Source organism: Tamandua tetradactyla, chromosome 13 (assembly GCF_023851605.1).
Source record: "Tamandua tetradactyla isolate mTamTet1 chromosome 13, mTamTet1.pri, whole genome shotgun sequence".
Classification (NCBI taxonomy): Eukaryota; Metazoa; Chordata; class Mammalia; order Pilosa; family Myrmecophagidae; genus Tamandua; species Tamandua tetradactyla.
Window position 1 is genome coordinate 64,720,378 of NC_135339.1, and position 19,385 is coordinate 64,739,762.

The 19,385-nt window shown below is 47.7% G+C and overlaps 2 protein-coding genes across 4 annotated transcripts in view; one reads left to right on the forward strand and one right to left on the reverse strand.

Moving 5' to 3' along the window:
• Positions 1-6,516, forward strand: part of WBP1L (WW domain binding protein 1 like) — an 81,678-nt gene extending 75,162 nt beyond the window's left edge. For all 3 annotated transcript variants that reach the window (XM_077125887.1, XM_077125889.1, XM_077125888.1), the window contains exons 3-4: positions 1,440-1,601; positions 2,930-6,516. In XM_077125887.1, coding sequence (XP_076982002.1) covers positions 1,440-1,601; positions 2,930-3,669 — 902 coding nt within the window. In that variant the 3' untranslated portion in view covers positions 3,670-6,516. The remainder of the gene's footprint in view (positions 1-1,439; positions 1,602-2,929) is intronic.
• A 6,817-nt stretch (positions 6,517-13,333) lies between these two features.
• On the reverse strand, positions 13,334-19,252 carry CYP17A1 (cytochrome P450 family 17 subfamily A member 1). The gene is made up of 8 exons (XM_077125886.1): positions 18,893-19,252; positions 17,360-17,498; positions 16,904-17,133; positions 16,191-16,277; positions 15,595-15,810; positions 15,076-15,245; positions 14,414-14,517; positions 13,334-13,872 (listed from the first exon to the last, which is right to left on the reverse strand). The coding sequence occupies exons 1-8, from the start codon at positions 19,187-19,189 to the stop codon at positions 13,589-13,591; spliced, it is 1,527 nt and encodes a 508-aa protein (XP_076982001.1). The 5' UTR covers positions 19,190-19,252; the 3' UTR covers positions 13,334-13,588.
• Positions 19,253-19,385: the final 133 nt, after the last annotated feature.

A 19,385-nucleotide genomic window follows, 5' to 3' on the forward strand; every position in this document is an offset into this window, starting at 1 on the left:
ACAAATCCTAAATCTCAATGGCCTAAAACAATACTCATACTATATGCCTGTCACAGGTTGGATGGGAGCTTTGTTCCCTCTTCATCATCGTTTGGGACCCAGACTGACCCTGAAGTAACCACCTGGAATGTTCCAGAGGCTAGTTGCCATGGCAGAGGGAAGACTAATGGAGTCTTACATCAGCAAGAAACGTTCTGGCCTCTAAGTGACATGCAATACTTCTAATCATAACTCATTATTAGAACTACTCTCAAAGCCTCACTCAGTCATGAGGAGATGAGGAAGTTCAAACCTACCCACATGCCTAGAAGGGGGGAAACCAGAAATATTTGGTAAACATGAAAAACAACTCATGAGATTTTTCTTAAAGAGAGCCTGGGTTAAAAAAGCTAAGAAATACTGCCTGAAGTAATATATATTACCCCAATTAGGATTGGGGAAGGGATTTTATATTGGGATTTGCTAAGATTCTCTGAACATGAGCAAGAGACAATACAGTGGAAAGTAAGAACAGATAATTCACCCAGAGAAAAGAGGGCTTGGTGCCATCTACCCTGTTCCTCCACCTCTCCTGGAACAGGGAGGAAGAAGGAGAGGCTGCTAATGGCCTGGAATCTAATGCAACTGCAGACAAAAGGGAGGTGGCAGTAGATTGTTTATGACAGTGGGAGGTGGAATTGTACCAGCTTTATCAAGAACAGAGGAAGTAATTTACACTTTTAGGGAGAAGTTGGATCTGACACTTTTAGGGAAAAGTTGGCTCTGAGGCAATTAGAACTTTCCACCTTGAGCTTTAGTGACATATTACAGAAGCAAACATGGGTGAGAAAAGCCATTGATCTTTTTGGTAATATCAGGAGAACCCTAAGAATTTTTTTATCAGGAGGCCCCTAGCAATTGCTAATCTTCTGAGCTGTAGGGATTTTGAGGTGTCCTTTGCATGTTAGCAGCACCAAGTAAGCCTGGTAGCTGTCCTTAAGGGGGCTTGAACAGGGTTGGGGGGGGCGGTGGGGAGAAGGTTGGCCCCACAAAAGCTTGAAGTGTTTTTTTTAGAGATCTCTTAGAGAAGAAGAATATGCTATATTAAAAAGTAAGCATATTTATTGTCCACAAAACCTAAAACATAGAAGGACTGATGGGGCCAGAGAGTTACCGTGACACTCCTGGCTCTCTCAAGGGCTCTGCAGGCTCCCTGGAGAAAATGACCTCCTTTGCTTCATCGTTTTAAACATTCCTCCTCTCTCTTCCATCCCATATACAAAATGTATGGAAACTGAACACATGTTCTAAATGTAAATTCTCTGGGCAAGGCACGGCAGTTCTTCAGCCACCTTGCACAGTTGCGGGGACTACCTTGCCCTCCTGGTTGTGTGAGCTGCCTCCTCGGGCAGGTACTCACCTATGTGGATGGCTCTCTGTCTTGCCTCCCCCACCCTCAGGGTTCTGGCTGGTGTGGACCATCATCATCATCCTGAGCTGCTGCTGCGTCTGCCACCACCGCCGAGCCAAGCACCGTCTTCAGGCCCAGCAGCGGCAACATGAAATCAACCTGATCGCCTATCGGGAAGCCCACAATTACTCAGCGCTGCCATTTTATTTCAGTACGTACACTAAAAACTGCCATGCCCCATCCTCAGGGTTCCAGGCACACAGACCCAGCATCCAGACTGTGCAGTGGTGGCCAGGGCCCCTGTGGGCCTAGGGGGTTGCTCCCCCTTGCCCAGCACAGAGCAGGGTCTTGCAAGTACAGGAACAAGGAACAACTTACCTTTAGTACAGAGGAGCAGGTGCTTTGCATGTAGCTCCCTGAGTCCCTCAGTGGCTGGCTTCTGGCCAAGTCACTCCTCCCTTAGCAGATTAAAGGCAGGTATTCAGATGGTGCATAATGTGAGCGAATCGAGATTTGGGGCTCAGGGGCCTGAATTCTTCCCATTTCACTTACTGCCATTTGCTAGACCTGAGCTTAGGTTGCTGTGGAAGGGACAGGTGTGGGTGGTAATATTACAAATTCCAGAGCACCAGGAAACTTGGTGACTCACTGAAGAGTACTCACCTGACTTATCCTTACTCATGTCCTCTCAAATGGCAAATGGAGGCCCAACTGTGCAGTTTGTCCACAACATTCTGCAGTGTGTTTTACAAAGTGAAATTTGGGCCATAATTGTTTGAATTCCATCTCTAGTAGGAATTGAATACTTAGCACAATGCCTGGCATATAGTAAGTGCTCGATAAAAGCTAATAATATATCATAAATAGATCTTGAATGCCTTGAGGCATTCAAAAGATACATAGATACATTCAAAAGATAACTCACCTGGCATATTCTTAACAAGCCTGGATGACTGAGGCCCCTCACTCTTAGCTGAGTAACCGCCTGCTCTTGATTTGAGTCCAGGTGGGGTTTGTTTTGTCTTTCCAAACCATCTCTAGCCACCCTGGAGTGAGAAACAGAAAAGAGATTTCTGACCTTCCATGGTCCATCTGGAAGGGATGGGGGAAGGGAAAAGGTGGTCAGGAAGTCTTAAATTACGATCCTTGATCCTGAGCGCTATGAAATTTAGGAAAAACATGATGAAACTGTGTGCATGTGGAAACAGGTCTGTTCTATGCAGAAATTATTTCTTGGCCAAACACCACATTTGCCTAACCCTCTGCCTTAAATCCTAGACAGGCAGGAAGTCCTTGTTTCTGAAGCAGTTTAAAGACTCTCTGATTTCAAGACTCTTGATTAGGTCACTCCCAATCTTGTCCTCTTTCTCTGCAAAATTGTTCACAGCCCTCTCCCCTTCCCACATCTGAGAGCTGTAGGCCCTACTAGGTGTTTTGGGGGGTGGGAAGAGACAGGGCCTGTGTTTAGTGTGAGCTTTGCTATCTGTCCTAGAGCAATTGCCAGTGCAGTAATTTCTCCTCCCTACCTCCCCATTTTAGGGTTTTTGCCAAACTATTTACTACCTCCTTATGAGGAAGTGGTGAACCGACCTCCAACTCCTCCCCCACCATACAGTGCCTTCCAGCTACAGCAGCAGCTGCCTCCACAGTGTGGTCCTGCAGGCGGCAGCCCCCCAGGGGCCCATCCCACCAGGGGCCCCCAGGGGGCACAGAGTAGCCCCTTGTCTGGGCCCAGCAGAAGCAGTACGAGACCCCCGAGCGTCATTGCTGACCCTGAGCCCTCTGACGTGCCCGCTGACCGAGCAGCCACCAAAGCCCCAGGAATAGAGCCCAGTGGCTCCATAGCTGGCCTGGGGGAGCTGGACCCGGGGTCTTTTCTGGACAAGGATTCAGAATGTAAGGAGGAGCTACTGAAAGATTACAGCTCTGATCACGGGAGTACCCTACCCGACAGCAAAGACAAGACTCCTGGCAGACATCGCCGCTTCACAGGGGACTCAGGCATTGAGGTGTGTGTGTGTAACCGGGGTCACCATGACGACAACCTCAAAGAGTTCAGCACACTCATCGATGACTCTCTGGATGGGCCCCTGGACTTCTGCGACAGCTGCCATGTGCGGCCCCCTGGTGATGAGGAGGAAGGGCTCTGCCAGCCCTGCGAGGAACAGGTCCAAGAGCCTGGGCACCCCCACTCTCCACGGCCACCCACCTGCCTGCTGCTGAAAACCATCAATGAGCAGGACTCCCCAAACTCCCAGAGCAGCAGCTCTCCCAGCTAGAGCAGGCCCTGCCTGCACCCAAGAACTTGGCGTAACAACCAGGGTAGGGGAGAACCACGAGAAAAGCATTAAACGACTTTCAGAGAAAGTGGTATAGCCACTTCATTTTTTTTCCCCTCCTGCATTTTCCTGCATCTCCAGGTACAGTTTGGGGTGTGGGTGTCTCTCCCCCAACAAAAGCACAGTGTTGTGGAGGGCTGAGAAGTTGGTTCTGTGACTCATTCCTCATACCCCACTCCTATCCCTTTTTTCTTCTTGTCTCATGTCTCGGCTACCTGCCTGGGTCAAAGAGATGTGCGTTTTAAAAACCCTCAAGGAAGGGGCTGGAACTGTCCTGAGATGATTCTTGGTGATGGAGTGGAATTTTTCTCTGATTTTAGTTGAAGAAAACCTTGTTGTGTCTCAGTCCAAGAAAAGCAGCAGGTCTCAATCCTGGGTGAAGAAGGAAGCCACAGAGGCCCAGGAATTATCACCCTTGCCAGTGTCTGCAGAGCTGGAACTGGATTAATCCTCTAGGAGGTTGAAAGCTGGTGGCAGTTGTGTGGTAGGTTTGCAGGGGGCTTGTTGATCTCCCAAATTCCCGGTGACAAAACCGATGCACTACTGTGCATCCTTGAGGGGCCTCTTCCCAGCAGGCTCTGGTTGGCTGCAGACTGGTTCTGGCGTGGAGGGTTTTATACTGCCTTCTCTGGCTTTTCTTTTAAAAACAAATGACAAACTCAAGCTAAAAACAAGAACCTTACTGGTGGATAGGCAAGAATTGTGTTCTGAAAAAGAGGAGATTGAGGTTCTTTCCCCAATTGGCCTTCAGAGAGCCTGGCTGCAGTTGAGCCAGAGAAGATGTTTGGTGTGAAGGCTTGGGTGGGGTCTATCTTTGGAACTTCTGAGGGTGAGGAGGAGACCCTGAAGCATGAGGGTGGATGAAGGAGCTGCTTCTGCCTCTCCTCCCTTTTTCCTGGGCCCACAGGTGCCCAGTGCCCTCCCCGGTTCCAAGTACATGGCCTTCCAGCCTTCATGCTTCACTGTTTTATGTGAACAAACCTATAGAGGAGGCTGTGGGTCCTGAGAAAGGGCAGCCCCATAGCCTGTCTTTCACACAGTATTTTCTCTCTAATTTTGAGTAAATTTTATTTTTTTAAACTGACCACTTGGAATAAATACCTTGGTTATCTGTGGTTTTCCTGCCCTTTCCCTGTCCTCACCCCTCCCTTTTTTAAATAGGGTAATTCATTTTCCTGTGCCTGTGTAAAGAGTCTCAGTGACCCAGGAGGGGGTGGGGGTGAAGACAGCCATCCTGAAGGACCACAGGATCCTTGTCTCCTTAGTTTGGCTTTAGATAAGCAGTTGAGCTTTGGTAGAAATAATCTGAATGGAGAAAGCAAATGGCTGAAACTAACATTCCCTGTCCAAGCCCCGCTGATATGTAGAGTTTTGTTCTTCCCCCACTCTTGCACGACAATATTCAGACTAGGCATTGACGTTACAGTAAGAGAGAAAAAAATATACACAAAATAGACAAATCCGAGGCTGTGAGGCAAACACGTATCTGTGTATCTGCGTTTAGATTCCACGAAACCAAAATCTGTGTTGAACAAAGTGAAGCCCAGTACAATGATTTTTTGGATAATTTGTCTGTCTATTGTGTGTGAACCCCAAGCCCTGTTTTCCTGTGAATATACTTTGAAGCAGCCATTCTGCTCACGTTAGCCACGTTTGGAGCAAATAATGGCCCTCTCAAGGTAATTTATTTTACGCATTTACTGTTTACTAAGCAAATGTCTGACTGTGTACTCGGGTGTATTCAGCAGCACTGTCAACCATAGTCTCCTGTGTTTGCCAGAGATTCTGTGCTCTAAGTAGAGGTTTTACTCTACCCATCACTGCAATTTGCACACTTTTCCATGGACACCCAGAGGCCTGTGTTCCAGCCCCTGTAAATGGAAACGTGCTCTGAACACATCTGCCGCCTCAGCTGCTCCTGCCCTCAGCACCAGTCCCCGGTGGTATCCCCAGCCACTTGGGACAGAAGATGAAGGTGGAATTTCAGACAGAAGCATGATTGGCTCTTCATTGACAAGCTCAAACTAGCTGTTGCCCAGACGTCAGCCCTGCCCCGAATTGCCAGGAAGGCTTGGCAGGTACCACAGGGCTTACCTCCGTCTGCTGAGGTCCAACCCGCAAGCTGGTGTGTGGCCAGAGTGGGGTGAGAGCACGTCATCAGCCTTCAGATGCCTTTCTTTCCACCTTTTTTTTTTGTTTTCTTCCTTAATCCCAAACAACTCACTGAAGTGTCTCAAAGGAGCACGAGTTTACCAAAACGAATCCTTCACTCAGTTAACTGATCAAATGGATAAACTTTGGCCCTCTCAAAGTTTCCTCCCCCAGTGAGAGAAGGGAATTTGTCTGAGTGTTAACTGTTGGGTTCTCTGCAGCGTCTTACCCTAGAGATAGTAAAAGAAAATGCAACTGATGGAACTGGGCTTGATTCCAGTGGCCCCTGCAGCAGGGAGATAACCTGCTTGGTGAGAGAGATGGATATAGGAGCTGACGGAAGAGTCAGGGGGCCAGGGGACTTGGTTGAGTCTGGTATTACAGGCGAATGAGAAGGAAGGGGTTGGTGGAGGGTTTGGTGCTACAGTTGGAAGATTTGTAAATGCTAACACATTCCTGTGTGAGGCACATCACCATTTGTCAGTTATTGTGAATATGTGTATTTTAAGCAATAAGATTCAGCTGGTCAGACTTTTCTGGGCAGTCTCAATGACGCATTTCCTGTGCTGTGATTGTTCTAAAGACAGAGTGGCTCTAACCACTGTGAGAAGCCCAAATAAAAATCCATCCCCAAAATCCTTCTGTTCTTTTTTCTTGTAATACTATGTTCATTGCTCCTTCTTCCTCGGACATAAGGGACTTGCACCCCAAGTGGTTTTTCCTTCTCTACTCCAAGACTGAGAAGAGTCACCTAGCAGTTGAGGAAGAGGGTTCCTTAACCAGACAGAAACTGCAGTACCTGAGGACAGGCTGGATAATGCTGCTGCTGAGTCCACACTTTGTCCCAAGGAATTTTCCCTTAGATCTTCTAAGTCTGTCAAGGGTATCTTTCTTACGTTTGGAACAATTTGTAAACTCTCACAAACGGGTTAAAATCTGACCCAAAAAAAGCAGAAACAGCTAAAACATGACATTTTAAAGGAAGCCAGCACTCCCAAGAGACCTGTTTTTTTTTTTTTTTTTTTTATCAGACAGAATGTGCATGGCTGCTTAGCCGTGAGATTTAATACACAAAATATGTATTGAGCTACCCACCTTGGGCCCAACACTGCTAGATGCTAAGTGTAATGCAAAAGAAATACATAAGACAAGGTCCTTGGCCTCCAGAAGTTATAGTTAGGAAGACAAAACATTCCCTTATGAAAAAGTTAATAGTATAATAAGGTAGGTTCATATGACCCAAGTGAGTGGTGCAGATTTAAAGAATGTTGAGAAGTAGTAGGAGGTAGATTGAGGTCTTGAATGTCAAGCAAGGACCCTCAGAACTGATTTATAAGTAGGGGGAAGCCACCAGTGTGCTGCCATCTGCTGTTGTGGACCAATGATTTTTTTCCTACAAGTTTTCCTCTGTTCATTTTACCCTCTGCTTAAGGTCGTCCTCTTAAAACTTAGTGCCTCCTAGTCAGCTGTAAGTCCAAGCTCAAAGACCATGGAATGGAACAGCCTGCTACTTCTGCCCAGGAAGGGAGACCCCCCTACCCAGCAAGACTTGTCTTTGGGATACCTACAGGTAGGCAAAGCAAGATGGCTATCCTGCTAACCCCTCTCCTCCCAGAAGGGGTCCCTGCCTCCCCAAGTGTTGGGCACACTGATGGACCAGGCTGGGAGATGCTGGCAGTGAGCCTTGTTCTCCTTAGTGTCTGGGCTTGCCTGTTCTGACCCTCCAGTGACTCTATTTGGAAGTAGGTTGCTGCCTACTTCTAAACTGGTGGGTTCCAGGCTATCCCAGTGGAGCCATAATAGCATCTAATACTTTTAGTGACAGTTCTAATACCATGGGAAAGACCTAGAGGCGTACGTCATTACTGCCGTCTTTCCTTTTAAGCTAATATCTAAGTGGCAAGAAAACAAACTGTTGCAACTCCCATGGGCTGGTTGTCAAGTTTGTGCAAATATCCTTGATACCCAGGTGTGTCAGGCCCCCCTAACTGTACCCCTGACTCTTGGATTCCCAAGTTTTTCATTTCCCTAATGAGATATGACATTGGCTATCTTCTTGCCCCAGTGACTGGGTTTAGGTGGAGATGGGACCAGTGTTCTGAAGCCAAAACCAAGTAACTGATGAATTAGAATTGCAGGAAACTTTGTTTTCTGGTTTCTTCATTCAGCTGGGGGGAAAATCCAGATTTAACCCAAGAGAAGGATAGGGAAATGGATTTGGCTGAGTATTGGCTGTCTTCTTGTTGAACCTGATGGGAAAGGCTGTAGGTCTTGGGAGGTATTTGGGATACAGAGGCAAGTGACGCCTCATTTGAGAGCTGAGCATTTATTGAGCACCTACCATGTGCCAGGCATTGGGAATGCAAATATGACTTAGACCTGGCTCCTCTTTAGAAAAGCTCACAGTCTACAGAGGAGGAGAGGCACAAAACAGTTTAGGTAACACATAGTACTTGGCTTTAGTACCCCAAAGCCAAGAAGTATATGTGCATAGGATTCTATGAAGGAAAAATTAACCTGAACCTGAGTTTCAGGCAGGGCAGGCTTCCTGGAGGTACCTCTAAACTGAACTTGCCAGGGGAAAGGTGCAAAGGGAGTTCTAGGCAAATTCTAGGCAAACATTCATTCTGCAGAGTCTCAAGTGCCTATTACATACCAGATCCTGAAAAGCACAAAAAAAGCATGGAAGGCCTGAAATCAGAGAGTATATGTGTTGTGTCTAAAACTGCAAGCAATTTAATCTTTCTAGATAAGTGCATTCTGGGAAGTGGCAGGAGATGAAGCTGGAGAGGTAAGCTGTAATAAAAAGATTTTAATTTGTCTTTATTCTATTTATTGATGTCTTACACATGCCAAGTCTTGTCTAAGCATCTTACCTACATTCTCTCTGCCTCAGAAGTGGCCTTGAATGTGTGATCTGTCATTGTCCCTGTTATTAATAGGGTTGAGGCATTCAGAGGACTCAGTTAACCTGTCCAAGATCACACAGCCAACAAAGTGGTAGAGTCAGGTTTTGAACCCGATCCACTGTTCCCAAAGCCCACACACTTAACTTGTAGGCCATACTGTGAGTTATAATGTTGGCACCCACGAGCCATTTGAAGAAATTCAGACTTCTTTTCAAAGGTGATAGGGAACTAGAGGAAGGTGTATTGAGTAGGGAATTGACATGGTGAAAAAAGAACCAGACACCGTTTCCTCAAGAGCCACTTTTTCCCCCTTGCCTATGTCCTAAGCACCCCAGGGTCCCCCGTGTGCAGCCAGGCTTCACTTCCAAGAGCCCCTCAGGGCTGCTGTGGCCTCGCTGCACAAGTCTCTAGACCATTATTAAGCAGGAGAGCGCAGGCACCTGGAAACATGGTAGAATTCTCAGGAGTTAGAGCTATTTGGATGTTCTTCATATCTTTTCCTTAAAAGTATGTTTTGCTCTTGCTCAGAGGAGAAGAAAACAGAGCTTTCAGTGGTTTGTGAGAGGAGGATTTTTTTAATCTAAAATTTCTTCTCACTCTGCATAAGAGTGCCTCTTGCTACAATTTAATATTCCTTCTATTTTATGTTTTCTCACCAAGATGTCTCAAGAAACCCAATCCCACTGGAAAATGTTACAAAACACTCCCTGTGTTGGAGCCATGGAAAGAGTTTGTCTTTGGGCTCTCCACCCACTTCCCAGCTGTCAGCCTGCCCTGGCTCTCAGGAGCTGGAGGAATGGGGCAGCAGGCCAGGGCCTGCTGGGTCAGCTGGGGCTGTGGGTGGGCTTCCGAAGGGCCCACCCTGGGGCGCACGTGCATACACACACACACACACACACACATACACTACACACATGGTCTCCCTCCCTCCTCCCCCACCTCAGCTGGTTGCCTTCGGGAGGTTTGTATAGAACTTAGAGAAGGACTTGTTTTGTTTAGTTGGATATAGGCAAGGAAAATAAAGCCAATATTTGAGACGCTAAACATGTTACATAGGTTTATATTTAATCCTCACAGCAACCCTCCAAGATCTGTTTCTGCAATACCTCAGCCCCCCATATTACAGACGAGAAAAAGACGGATAAGAAGACCAAATGAGCTGCCCGAGGTCACTCCGTCTATAAATGACAACACTAGGAGAATTCGGCCCTGGAGCATACCCATTGTCCTCTGTGCCACCCGCAGAAGTGGGACTTGCCAGCCCACGCGCTTTTCGAGTCTTTCATCATCACCAGCAACTCAGACAACAGCAGCGCAGGTGGTGAACGATCCATACTTCACAGATAAAGAAGCTGCAATTCAGGAAGTTAGCAATGGGCCTGAGATCTCAGGGCTAGGAAACTGGGGAGCCAGAGGACCAGAACCCAGGATCTTCCTACCCCACCTACTGCCTCTGTGACTGGATTGCTATCTCCTAGAGATAATGCCAATACTGAGGTGTCTGGTTGAAGAGAAGCTCTTAACTTGCTTCTGGAACCATCCAGAACATTCACCCACTCTCACCCACACCCGCTTACCCAACACCACCCCACGCCAAGGTTCCTAGTGAAGGGCTTACCTTCCCCCATAGAGAAGAGACACGGGAGAACCACGTTTCTGAAGGACAGAAGCAGCCCCATCTCCTGAGAGGGTCAGCTCTTACAAGTGGTAAGATTAAATTTAATCTTAAATTATTAAATTTTCTTGTGAGCTGGTTATTAAACACAGCCATTACTAAAAATTATTAACATACAATTAAATTATATTAAAAATAAAGGTAATAAATACTCAAATTCATTTCCTATTTTACATGTTACTATTATCTGGGCCCTTGATGTTATTTACATGTGTGTATGTGTGTGTGTGTGTGTGTGTATATATATATGTATATATTTATATGGTAGATATACTATATGGTGATATTTACTATATAATATAAACATAATGTTACTTCACATCTTTTTCCAGCTCTGTATTTAGTGACATCACTTTGGTAACTTGAAATTGATCATGGTTGGAGTATCCCATAGAAATTGCAGACACACAAATCAAGGGTGTTTCCCGCCCCCCCCCCCCCCAGCTCATTATTAAACATTTACTATCACGCTACTGATTAGGAGCAGCCTGAGGCTAGAGAGGCAATTGTAACATCTTGGCAAAGACCTTCCAGCTTTGCCAGAGATCTGGGCTGCCTTCGGTGTAAACAGATGGAACTTACTTATTTACCACAGGGCCATCTAACCATGCGATTTGGAGCATTTGAATCAGTCCTGTGTGTCTAACCTTCTACTTGTCAGTTGCTAATGGCCTGAATAAAGAACATGAGAGGACCCACCCTTGAACCCCAGAGATGTAGGAGTGGACAGTATCCTTGTGGGGTGAGGGTGGGGGTGCCACACTCTTGAAGCCCAGACACATGCTCAGATCTTGGGGTTCAGTACCAAGGAACAGAAGCTGAGTGCTGAAAGGGGATAATCACGGTGGGCTGGGAGTCCTGAGACAGTCCTGGAGGATGTGCTTGCTGAGCTTCGAGGGGAGGATTTAGATCAGTGGGGAAAAGGCCTTCCAGGCAGGGGAAGAACAGAATTTGGGCAGGAGTCAGAGTTCATGAGGCCATTTATCTAAAGGCCATTTGGCTTTGTTCTCTCCCAGGCCAGATACCTGGAGAGTCCTTCTGTGTCACCACAGGGGTCAAGAGGGAAAGCATGGCTGACTCCTCATCCTGCATCACTGGAACCTTGGATTCTGGTCCCAACCCTGCTTCTAAGTAGCTGTGAGACTTCGGGTAAATCCCTCTGTTTCCCTTCTTCAAAGTGAAGTGCTAGGCTCTAATTTCCCTACCATTCATTGTTCTGGTCTATTGTTGGATGTTTTCCATCCCAGTTAAACTCAACCATTTCTACAGAGGGTCCAGGCTACTAACTGTTCCCCTGTTCATCACTGATTTGCAAAATGCCTTCTAAGTTCTGTGCACAAATTTGAAATAACTCATGTCCAACCTATTCCACTCCTCTGTGCTTTGGACTGATAGTCCAGCAACTGGTTGATGGGGGCAAAGGCACCTGTGAGGGGGGAAGGGAACAACCTCCAATTTAACCCTTTCTTATTAGTTCATTATTGTGTCAGCAACTCTCCCAGGTTGCTGTTGATGGGGCCAGGGGTCAGCCACAACTGTCCACACACTCTCCTATGGGCTGTTGGCAAGATAACAGGGTCACTGACCAGTGAAGACCAGGACCGAGTTGGGGAGATGGTAGGGAATGGCCCACCACCATTGGATTAACAAAGCTCTTGGGGAAGGAGAAGGTACAGCTATAATTGAAAACTCGTCCTTCCTTCTTTAGAGGGGTTCCCCTAATTTCTTCTCTCTGAAAACTTGGCCAGATGGGGTCCAAGCCTTGTCCTGCTCTCCCACCCAGAGCCGTCCCTGCAGTGAGTGAGAGGAGAAAGACTGGGATGTTGATGATCTGACCCTGGTCTGAGTGGCGCCAGGGAGCTGGGGTTGGAACCTCTTTTTAGGCTAATAGGCAAGGGTCAGTTTCTCCCAGGACATCTTGGGACATCCTTCACTTGTAGGCTGGCCAGTGGCCAAGGTTTAAAGATGCTGGGCTCCATTTTCCAGTGAGACAATTACAAACTTCTGGGGATTTTGAGTGGGCAGAAGGGCCAGAGTCCAGGCACTTCAGCAGAAGGCAGTTAATAGAAACCCCTTGCCTGGCAGTATTTACCCCAGAGAGGAATAGGGGGAAAGGAGACAGACATGCCAGTCTTGGAGAGACTCAAAGGAAAGGGTTATGGTGGGTGGGATTTGTGGGTTATATACACTCTCTCAAAGCCAAACCTTTGAGGTATATGTGGTGATGCCTGTTTGTATCAAATAAAATAAAATCTATTGCTCTGCTTTCAAAATATAAACTCAGTCCGACCACTTCTCACCACCTGCACTGCTATCACCAAAGTCTAAACCACCATCATCTTCTTTGTCTGGGCTAGCTCAGAAGCCACTTAACTGTCCTCCTTCCCTCTCACCCTCTACAGATGGTCCCCAAGTCAGCAACGTGAGTGATTTTTTAAAAATATAAATTGGATCACTCCACATCTCTGTTTACAACCCTCCAATGACTTCCTATCACTCTTGGAATGAAAGTCTAAACTCCCTGCAACTTACAAAGGTCCCATGGGATCTGACCCTGACTTCCCACTCTGACCTCATTGGAATACACTCTCCCTTTGACTCTAACCATGCTGAGGTCCTCTCCCACCCTGAGACCTTCTCAGCTGCTTTTCCTTCAGCATGAAGCATTCTTCCCCCAGGTCTTTATGCCTTCCCTGGCCACCTGTCTAAAGTGACCCTTCCCCACCTCTGCCATTCTTTGATCACATCACCCAGTATAATGGACTTCAAAATATTTACGAGGCTCTGAAGTTCTTATTTATTCATCAGCCCTCACTAGAATGTAAGCTTCATGGGACCAGAGAGTTTGAGTGTCCTGGAACAGTGCATAGTAGATGTTCAAAATATTTATTGAGAGAATGAGTGAGCAAATAAATAAATGAATGAATGAGCTGTTCAGGGACCTTCTTGAAAAAACTGTTTAGTTTTTACATCTCACTGCCAGTGCCACAGGTTAGAAAAGAAGGCAGAGTGGGCTGGGAGGAGGAGGAGTGGTGGTGGCAGTGGGGGTGGAGGTGGGGAATAGTAGCTCTAATTCTATGCTAAGGGGCATAGAGTACGGGTTCAAAGGGTGTTAGGTCCAGCTCTAGGCGCTACTCTCAGCCTGGGCTTCCCTCCAGGCCTGGCGCACCTTGATCTTCACTTTGAAGGGCTTTATCAGAAAGACCACTTTGGGGTCACCCTCAAGGGAGGGCAGCTGCCCATCTTCTGGTACTTCCAGGTCAAACCTCTGCAGCATCCAAGCCATGGAGAGGAAGAGCTCCTGGCGGGCCAGGCTCTCACCTACACAGGAACGGGGTCCTGCTCCGAAGGGCAAGTAGCTCAATGTTGGTGAGATGAGCTGGCTCCCCGTTGGGTCCAGGAAGCGCTCTGTGGGCATGAGAAGGCATCAGCCAGGGGCCAGGGCAGGAGTAAGAAGAGTGTGCCTTTGCTGCTGCTCTGCCCTTACAGAGGAGGAGAAATGGTTCTGACTAGAGATCCCCAGTCTAGGGAAGTAGGCTTACTTGGGGAAATAGCCTCACTTGGGGGAACCCCAGCCCAAGGAGATATATGGCCCTGCACTTAGGTGGCTATTAATCACACAGAAGAAATATTAAGGAAGGATGAAAAGAAGACAGTATTAACAGATGAAAAGGCCACCACCTAAGGGAGAAAAAACACACTTAATGGGGTGGCAAATGCCTTGGGGTCTTCTTGGAGGTGTAAATTTACAGTTGGTATGGGGAGGAAGATGTGGGAAACTCAGTTGTGAAGAGTTTGGAGTAGGATGGGGTGTTAGCAGGTTCATGCAATTGGAGACAAGGGCTTTCTAATAGCAAGCTAAGCAGAGGGGATGGAGGGCCAGAGTGATGAAGCACAAACTCCAAGTTGGCCGAGTGGCCCAGGGAGCGGGGCTTTGACATGGACTCACCAGGCATGAACTGGTCTGGCTGCAGCCACTCCTTCTCGTTGTGATGCAGTGCCCACAAATTGATGATAACTCTTGTGCCCTTGTCAATGGCAAACTCACCAATGCTGCTCCAGAGAGATAAAGGAAAAGGGGGGCTGCAGCATTGTCCTTCCCTTTCTGCAGTGCCCCAAGCCTTCACATTTCCCTCTCCTGGGGAAAAATAGCCCTTCAGTCCCTTATCCACACTCCCTCATCTTTTCCTCAGCCTCTACCAGATGGAAAATGAATCCCTTCTCCAGTCCTATCCTCCTGACAAAGCACTTATGTATTAACACTTGGGTATGTGGACATTCTTTTCCTGGCGTGGGGGTGTGCATTTTGAACTGGTCCATATATGTGTATGCTGCAGCTAATGAACTGGGTAAGAGCATAGAGCACCTCAATTTTTCATCCCAGACTACATTATCTCCAGGGTAGCAGGCAACCTCTGAGGGAGTTCAGGTAGATCTGTGGATTAGTCAGTGGGTGTCAGTGGTGGATATCTTGACCACTAGGGTCATGGGTGGGATGATTGATAGTAGTCAATGGTTCACTATAGGTTGACCAGCAGGGTAGGAGCTGGTGGGCTGGCAAGCATGTTGCATGCATCACAAGGTTGGGTGTCATTTGGAGGGAAGGCACACCTGGAGTCACTGGTAGCCTTGTGGGGAATAAGAAGGGGGGCCACAGGTCGGATGCGAAGCACCTCTCGGATGGTGGCCTCCAGGAGGACAAGGCGGTTCCGGTCGCTGATAGTTGGTGTGTGGCGAAGACCTACGTTCTGATCAATTTCTTCCTGGATCTTCTTCTTCAACTGAGGGCCAGAGAAGGTGGGTGTGAGCAGCATGCTTCAGCCCGGGAGAAGCATGGATTCAGAGGACCCCTGTTGTCACATCCAGAAGAGCCTGTCTCAGATACTTCCCAGTGGTGGCTCTGCAACCCAGGGCCTGCTTCCAGAAGATGGGGCAGCTCCACCTTGGGATCAGAGTCAGCAGCTGCTTGGGTGAGGGACAGGGGAGCCAGGGCTTTTTACATAGAAGGCCCGAGGTGTTTGAATAGAAGGCCTGAGGTATTGGTATTGTCTCTCCCTCTCTGTGGGGCCCAGTGGTGGGGCCAGCTGAGGTCAAGGGTGAATAGGAAGACAAGAGTGAAGAAGAGCCTACCTGAGGATTATGCAGCAGGAAGGCCACAGTCCACTTCATCACAGAGGTGGTGGTTTCCACACCAGCCCCAAAGATGTCTCCCACGGTGGCAAGAATGTATTTATCAGAAAGCAGCTTTGAATCCTGGTCTGGACCACTACTGCTATTGCTTGAGTTCAGCTTGGCTTGGATCAGTATGTCCAGCAGGTTGGTGATAGAGTTGCTGCTGAATTTCTCCTGGGTTGGGCAAGGTTGGGAGACAGTGATGAAGGAGCCCCATCAGCAACACTCCCACTGTATTTCCATCCCAGTCTAGAGATGTGGGTCTCTTTAACCTTGGGGAAGTGATTAAGTAGAATGGGGCTGTGTGGGAAGGAGCTTGTGGAGGTAAAAGGCACTGCTGAGCTCTTTTTCAATATGGGGGCTGAGTCCCTTCTAAAATACTCTTCAATTGCTCACTTTTCCAGCCCACTCATTAATGGTCCATTTTTATTAACCACCTAGTATGGGCCAGACTCTATTAGGTGCTGGAGATCTTACAGTGTTCAAAATGGACCCCAGACCCTTCTCTCATGGAGTTTTCAACCTAACATACTCTCTTCTGCTCCATCACCTACCTTGTATTTTTGGAGGATTTTATTTAGTAGTTCATTTCGTATGTTAACACATTTCTTCATAAGTCCCAGGGTTTTGCTGGGGAAAATCTGGGGAATAGAAAGAAATATCAAGTCTGTACCTTTGCTATTTTGCCTTTGTAGATGCCAAAATCCCTTTTGGAGGCAGATACTAGCTTTCTGTCTCTGGAGAGCTCCCACTCTGACACTGACCTTCAGCCCAAAAATGGAAGCCAAGATGGGGACACAGAATGGGATCATCAGTGAGAATTAAGACAATTACAAAAAAGGGAAGAGGGAATGGTCTCTACTTCCCCTTCCCCATTGAATCAAATGTTAAGCACCAATTGACCCTTCTGGGTGCCTGGTCTCTAGAAGTAAGACAAAACTGAGTCTGAAGCCTTGGACAAGTTCCTTAACCTTGCTGAGCCTGTTTTCTCATCCACACACAATGGGCATAGTAAAACCTACCTACCAGGAGAATTCAATGATTAATGCATGTGGAGTGTTTAATACTGGCACATGATAATTGCTAAATAAATGAAAGCCATTATTATAAATAGGAAAAGGCATAATTAGAAAGGTAAATCTATTTATGTAGAGAAGTGGCAGAGGTTGTAAGAGATCAGAAGAGGTAGAAGTCACTGGTGAGGTGATCAGGAAAAGATGGGGACGCCGTGAGTGTATCTGAAGATAGTACTCAGCCTCCTCCTCACCATTAACCAAGGAAAGATGTCCACCAGCTCGTCCCTGCCCAGAGTATCCAGGATGCCTTTATTGTAATCATGTATAATCTTCACCTCGTGATCCCCATATTTGTAGGAAGAATTGAAGCAGACCATGCAGATTATGTTGGTTACCGCCAGGAAGACAGGAAAGTCCAAATCCATGGACTTTCCATTCTGGGTGGCCAGGAAATCACACAATGAGCTGACTTCCTGGCATACTGAGGGGAGAGAAGGGCATGAAGGTAGGGAATTAAACAGCATTCTCACTCCTTCTTTACCAGTTCTACCTTACAGGACAGGAGGCAGCAGATGACCACCAGATGGCAGTGAAAGCCAAGAAAACTCTGAACTGAGCCATCCACAACCCGCTTTCCCTTCCTCCCCAAACCTGTCGCAGCCCTTGTGGGATTGAGGCCAAACCCCAGGGGCCAGCCAGACACTCACTGATTTTCTCCAGCCTCTGGTTGCCATCTTTGAAGAGGGCAAAGGTGGCCTGCACCAGCTTCCGATGCAACTGCCAGTGGGGACTGTAGTCTGCGAAGGCAATGCCCTTTTGGTTGTTTGACAAGATGTCCAGAGTCACCTTTGGAGAGCAGGCAAGGCTATAGGAATCAGACACTACCCACCTGCCCTCACCCGGGTCTCCTGTACCCGTTCTCCTTCCTGAGGGAGAAAGCAGGTACCTGCCATACTGACCCCCATGTGGGTATGTCCTTGCTCTGTTCCACCACAACTGTAAAGTCTTGGTAGGGCAGGGCCTAAGGACTCCCCACCCCCAATTCCATCAGAGAGAGTATAATGAGAAAGAAGGAACCTTGAATTAAAGTACAGGAGTCCTGGGATACAGTTCATTAACAGTGTGACCTCTGGGCCTCTCTTTTCTCATAAGTTTACAAGCTGGGGAAGGCAGATGTGGATGAAATAAGCCCTCTGTATTGTGCCTGTCCTGAAGGCAGAGAGCAGGTCAGCTTGTAGAGTCTGAGGACTGCCTTTTCTTGGGCCCTCAGGTGGTGCTAAAGGCACACACTTCATCTCATATTTGCCAACCACATAAGCCACATCTGGAGAGTATAGATATCCTATCTGCTTGTTTTGATCTTGGGCCATGTCACCTCCTCCCAGGAGCACCCCCCCAAAAGCTTAAAGATTCAAAGCCTTCTCTCTTACACCTCCTGGTCCCATCTAACTAGCCGCCTCCAACCTCTTTGTCCTGGTGAGAAGAGCTCAGTAGAGAGGGGCATGAGGTTGTTGACTAGCAGACCTGACTGACTGGTCCAAGGGGAAAAAATGAATCTACCCTTGGTGGGTCAAAGATGAGAGGCTGGTGGGCCTGCTTGGAGAGTGCTCAGCAGCAGGGTGCTCGGATGGTTGTGCTTGGCAGTGCTTCTGGGTGATTAGTGCCTCCACCCCTACTGAACTGGCTGTTCAGTAGGACCATTGGCAACCCCCAAATGCTACTGCAGGCAGCCCCCTTGTAAGCTGGAGCAGCTGGGGAGTGCTCTGGAAATGGCAATTCCAGCACCTCCTCATGGAGGATAGTAAATATGATCCCCATTTCCCTGTGAAAGAGTAATGGTAATAATGACTATTTTTTGAGCACTTAATGTGCTGGGCAATGGACTAAGCGTTTTAAATGTGCTATTTAATTTAATTAGTAAGTCTGGGGCCAGAGAGATTATCATCTAGTTCAGGGGTGAAATGACCAGTATGGGGGCTCCCTGAACCCCTCAGGCCCCTGCCCCAACTCTATCCCACCTCCTTGGCAGCCTGGAAGAAGAGGATTTCCTTTAATTCTTCCTGCCCAGCTTAGAGGCTGGTGGATCTGAAGGGTAACTGCTTCCCATCCCTCTGCCAGTCTGTCTTTGAAAAAAATCACTGGTTGTTGGATATGAAAGGATCATTCCAACCATGGTCTTGCCTGAAGAACTCAACAATTTCAGAGAGAGTGAGGGAGGAGGGAGGATGGGCATCTCTTACCACATAGGGCCTCCCGGAAAATTCCTTGCCCTTCTTGATGAGCACCTCCCTGGCCAGTTGGTGTTGACCGACAATCACTGTATTCTTGGTACCCAGACGAAAGGAAAAAATGGGGCCATATTTTTCCTGCAGCTTGAACAAGTTGGCATGCAGATGGCCATGTCTGGGGAGAAAAGGCAGGCTGCCCACCAAAGGCAGGGCCGGGAGACTTCTGGGATACTTAGCACCAGGGCGCCTTATCTTGGGCCAAAGGAAGTAGGCTACGGTGAGCAGCAAGAGAGTCCAGAGCTCCCACATGATGACTTGGTGCTGGTGGACGGGACAGACAGCTGTGGGATGAGAGAGATATGACTATACTGAGGTACTAAGAGGCCTTTTTAAGGGCTACCCTGTTCTTCACCTTGACTTTGTGTTATCTCTTGGCTCGTAGAAGTTTATTCTGGAACAGAGCCAAGCCTGAGCCCTCTCCCAGAACAGGGAGAGGAAGGGGGAG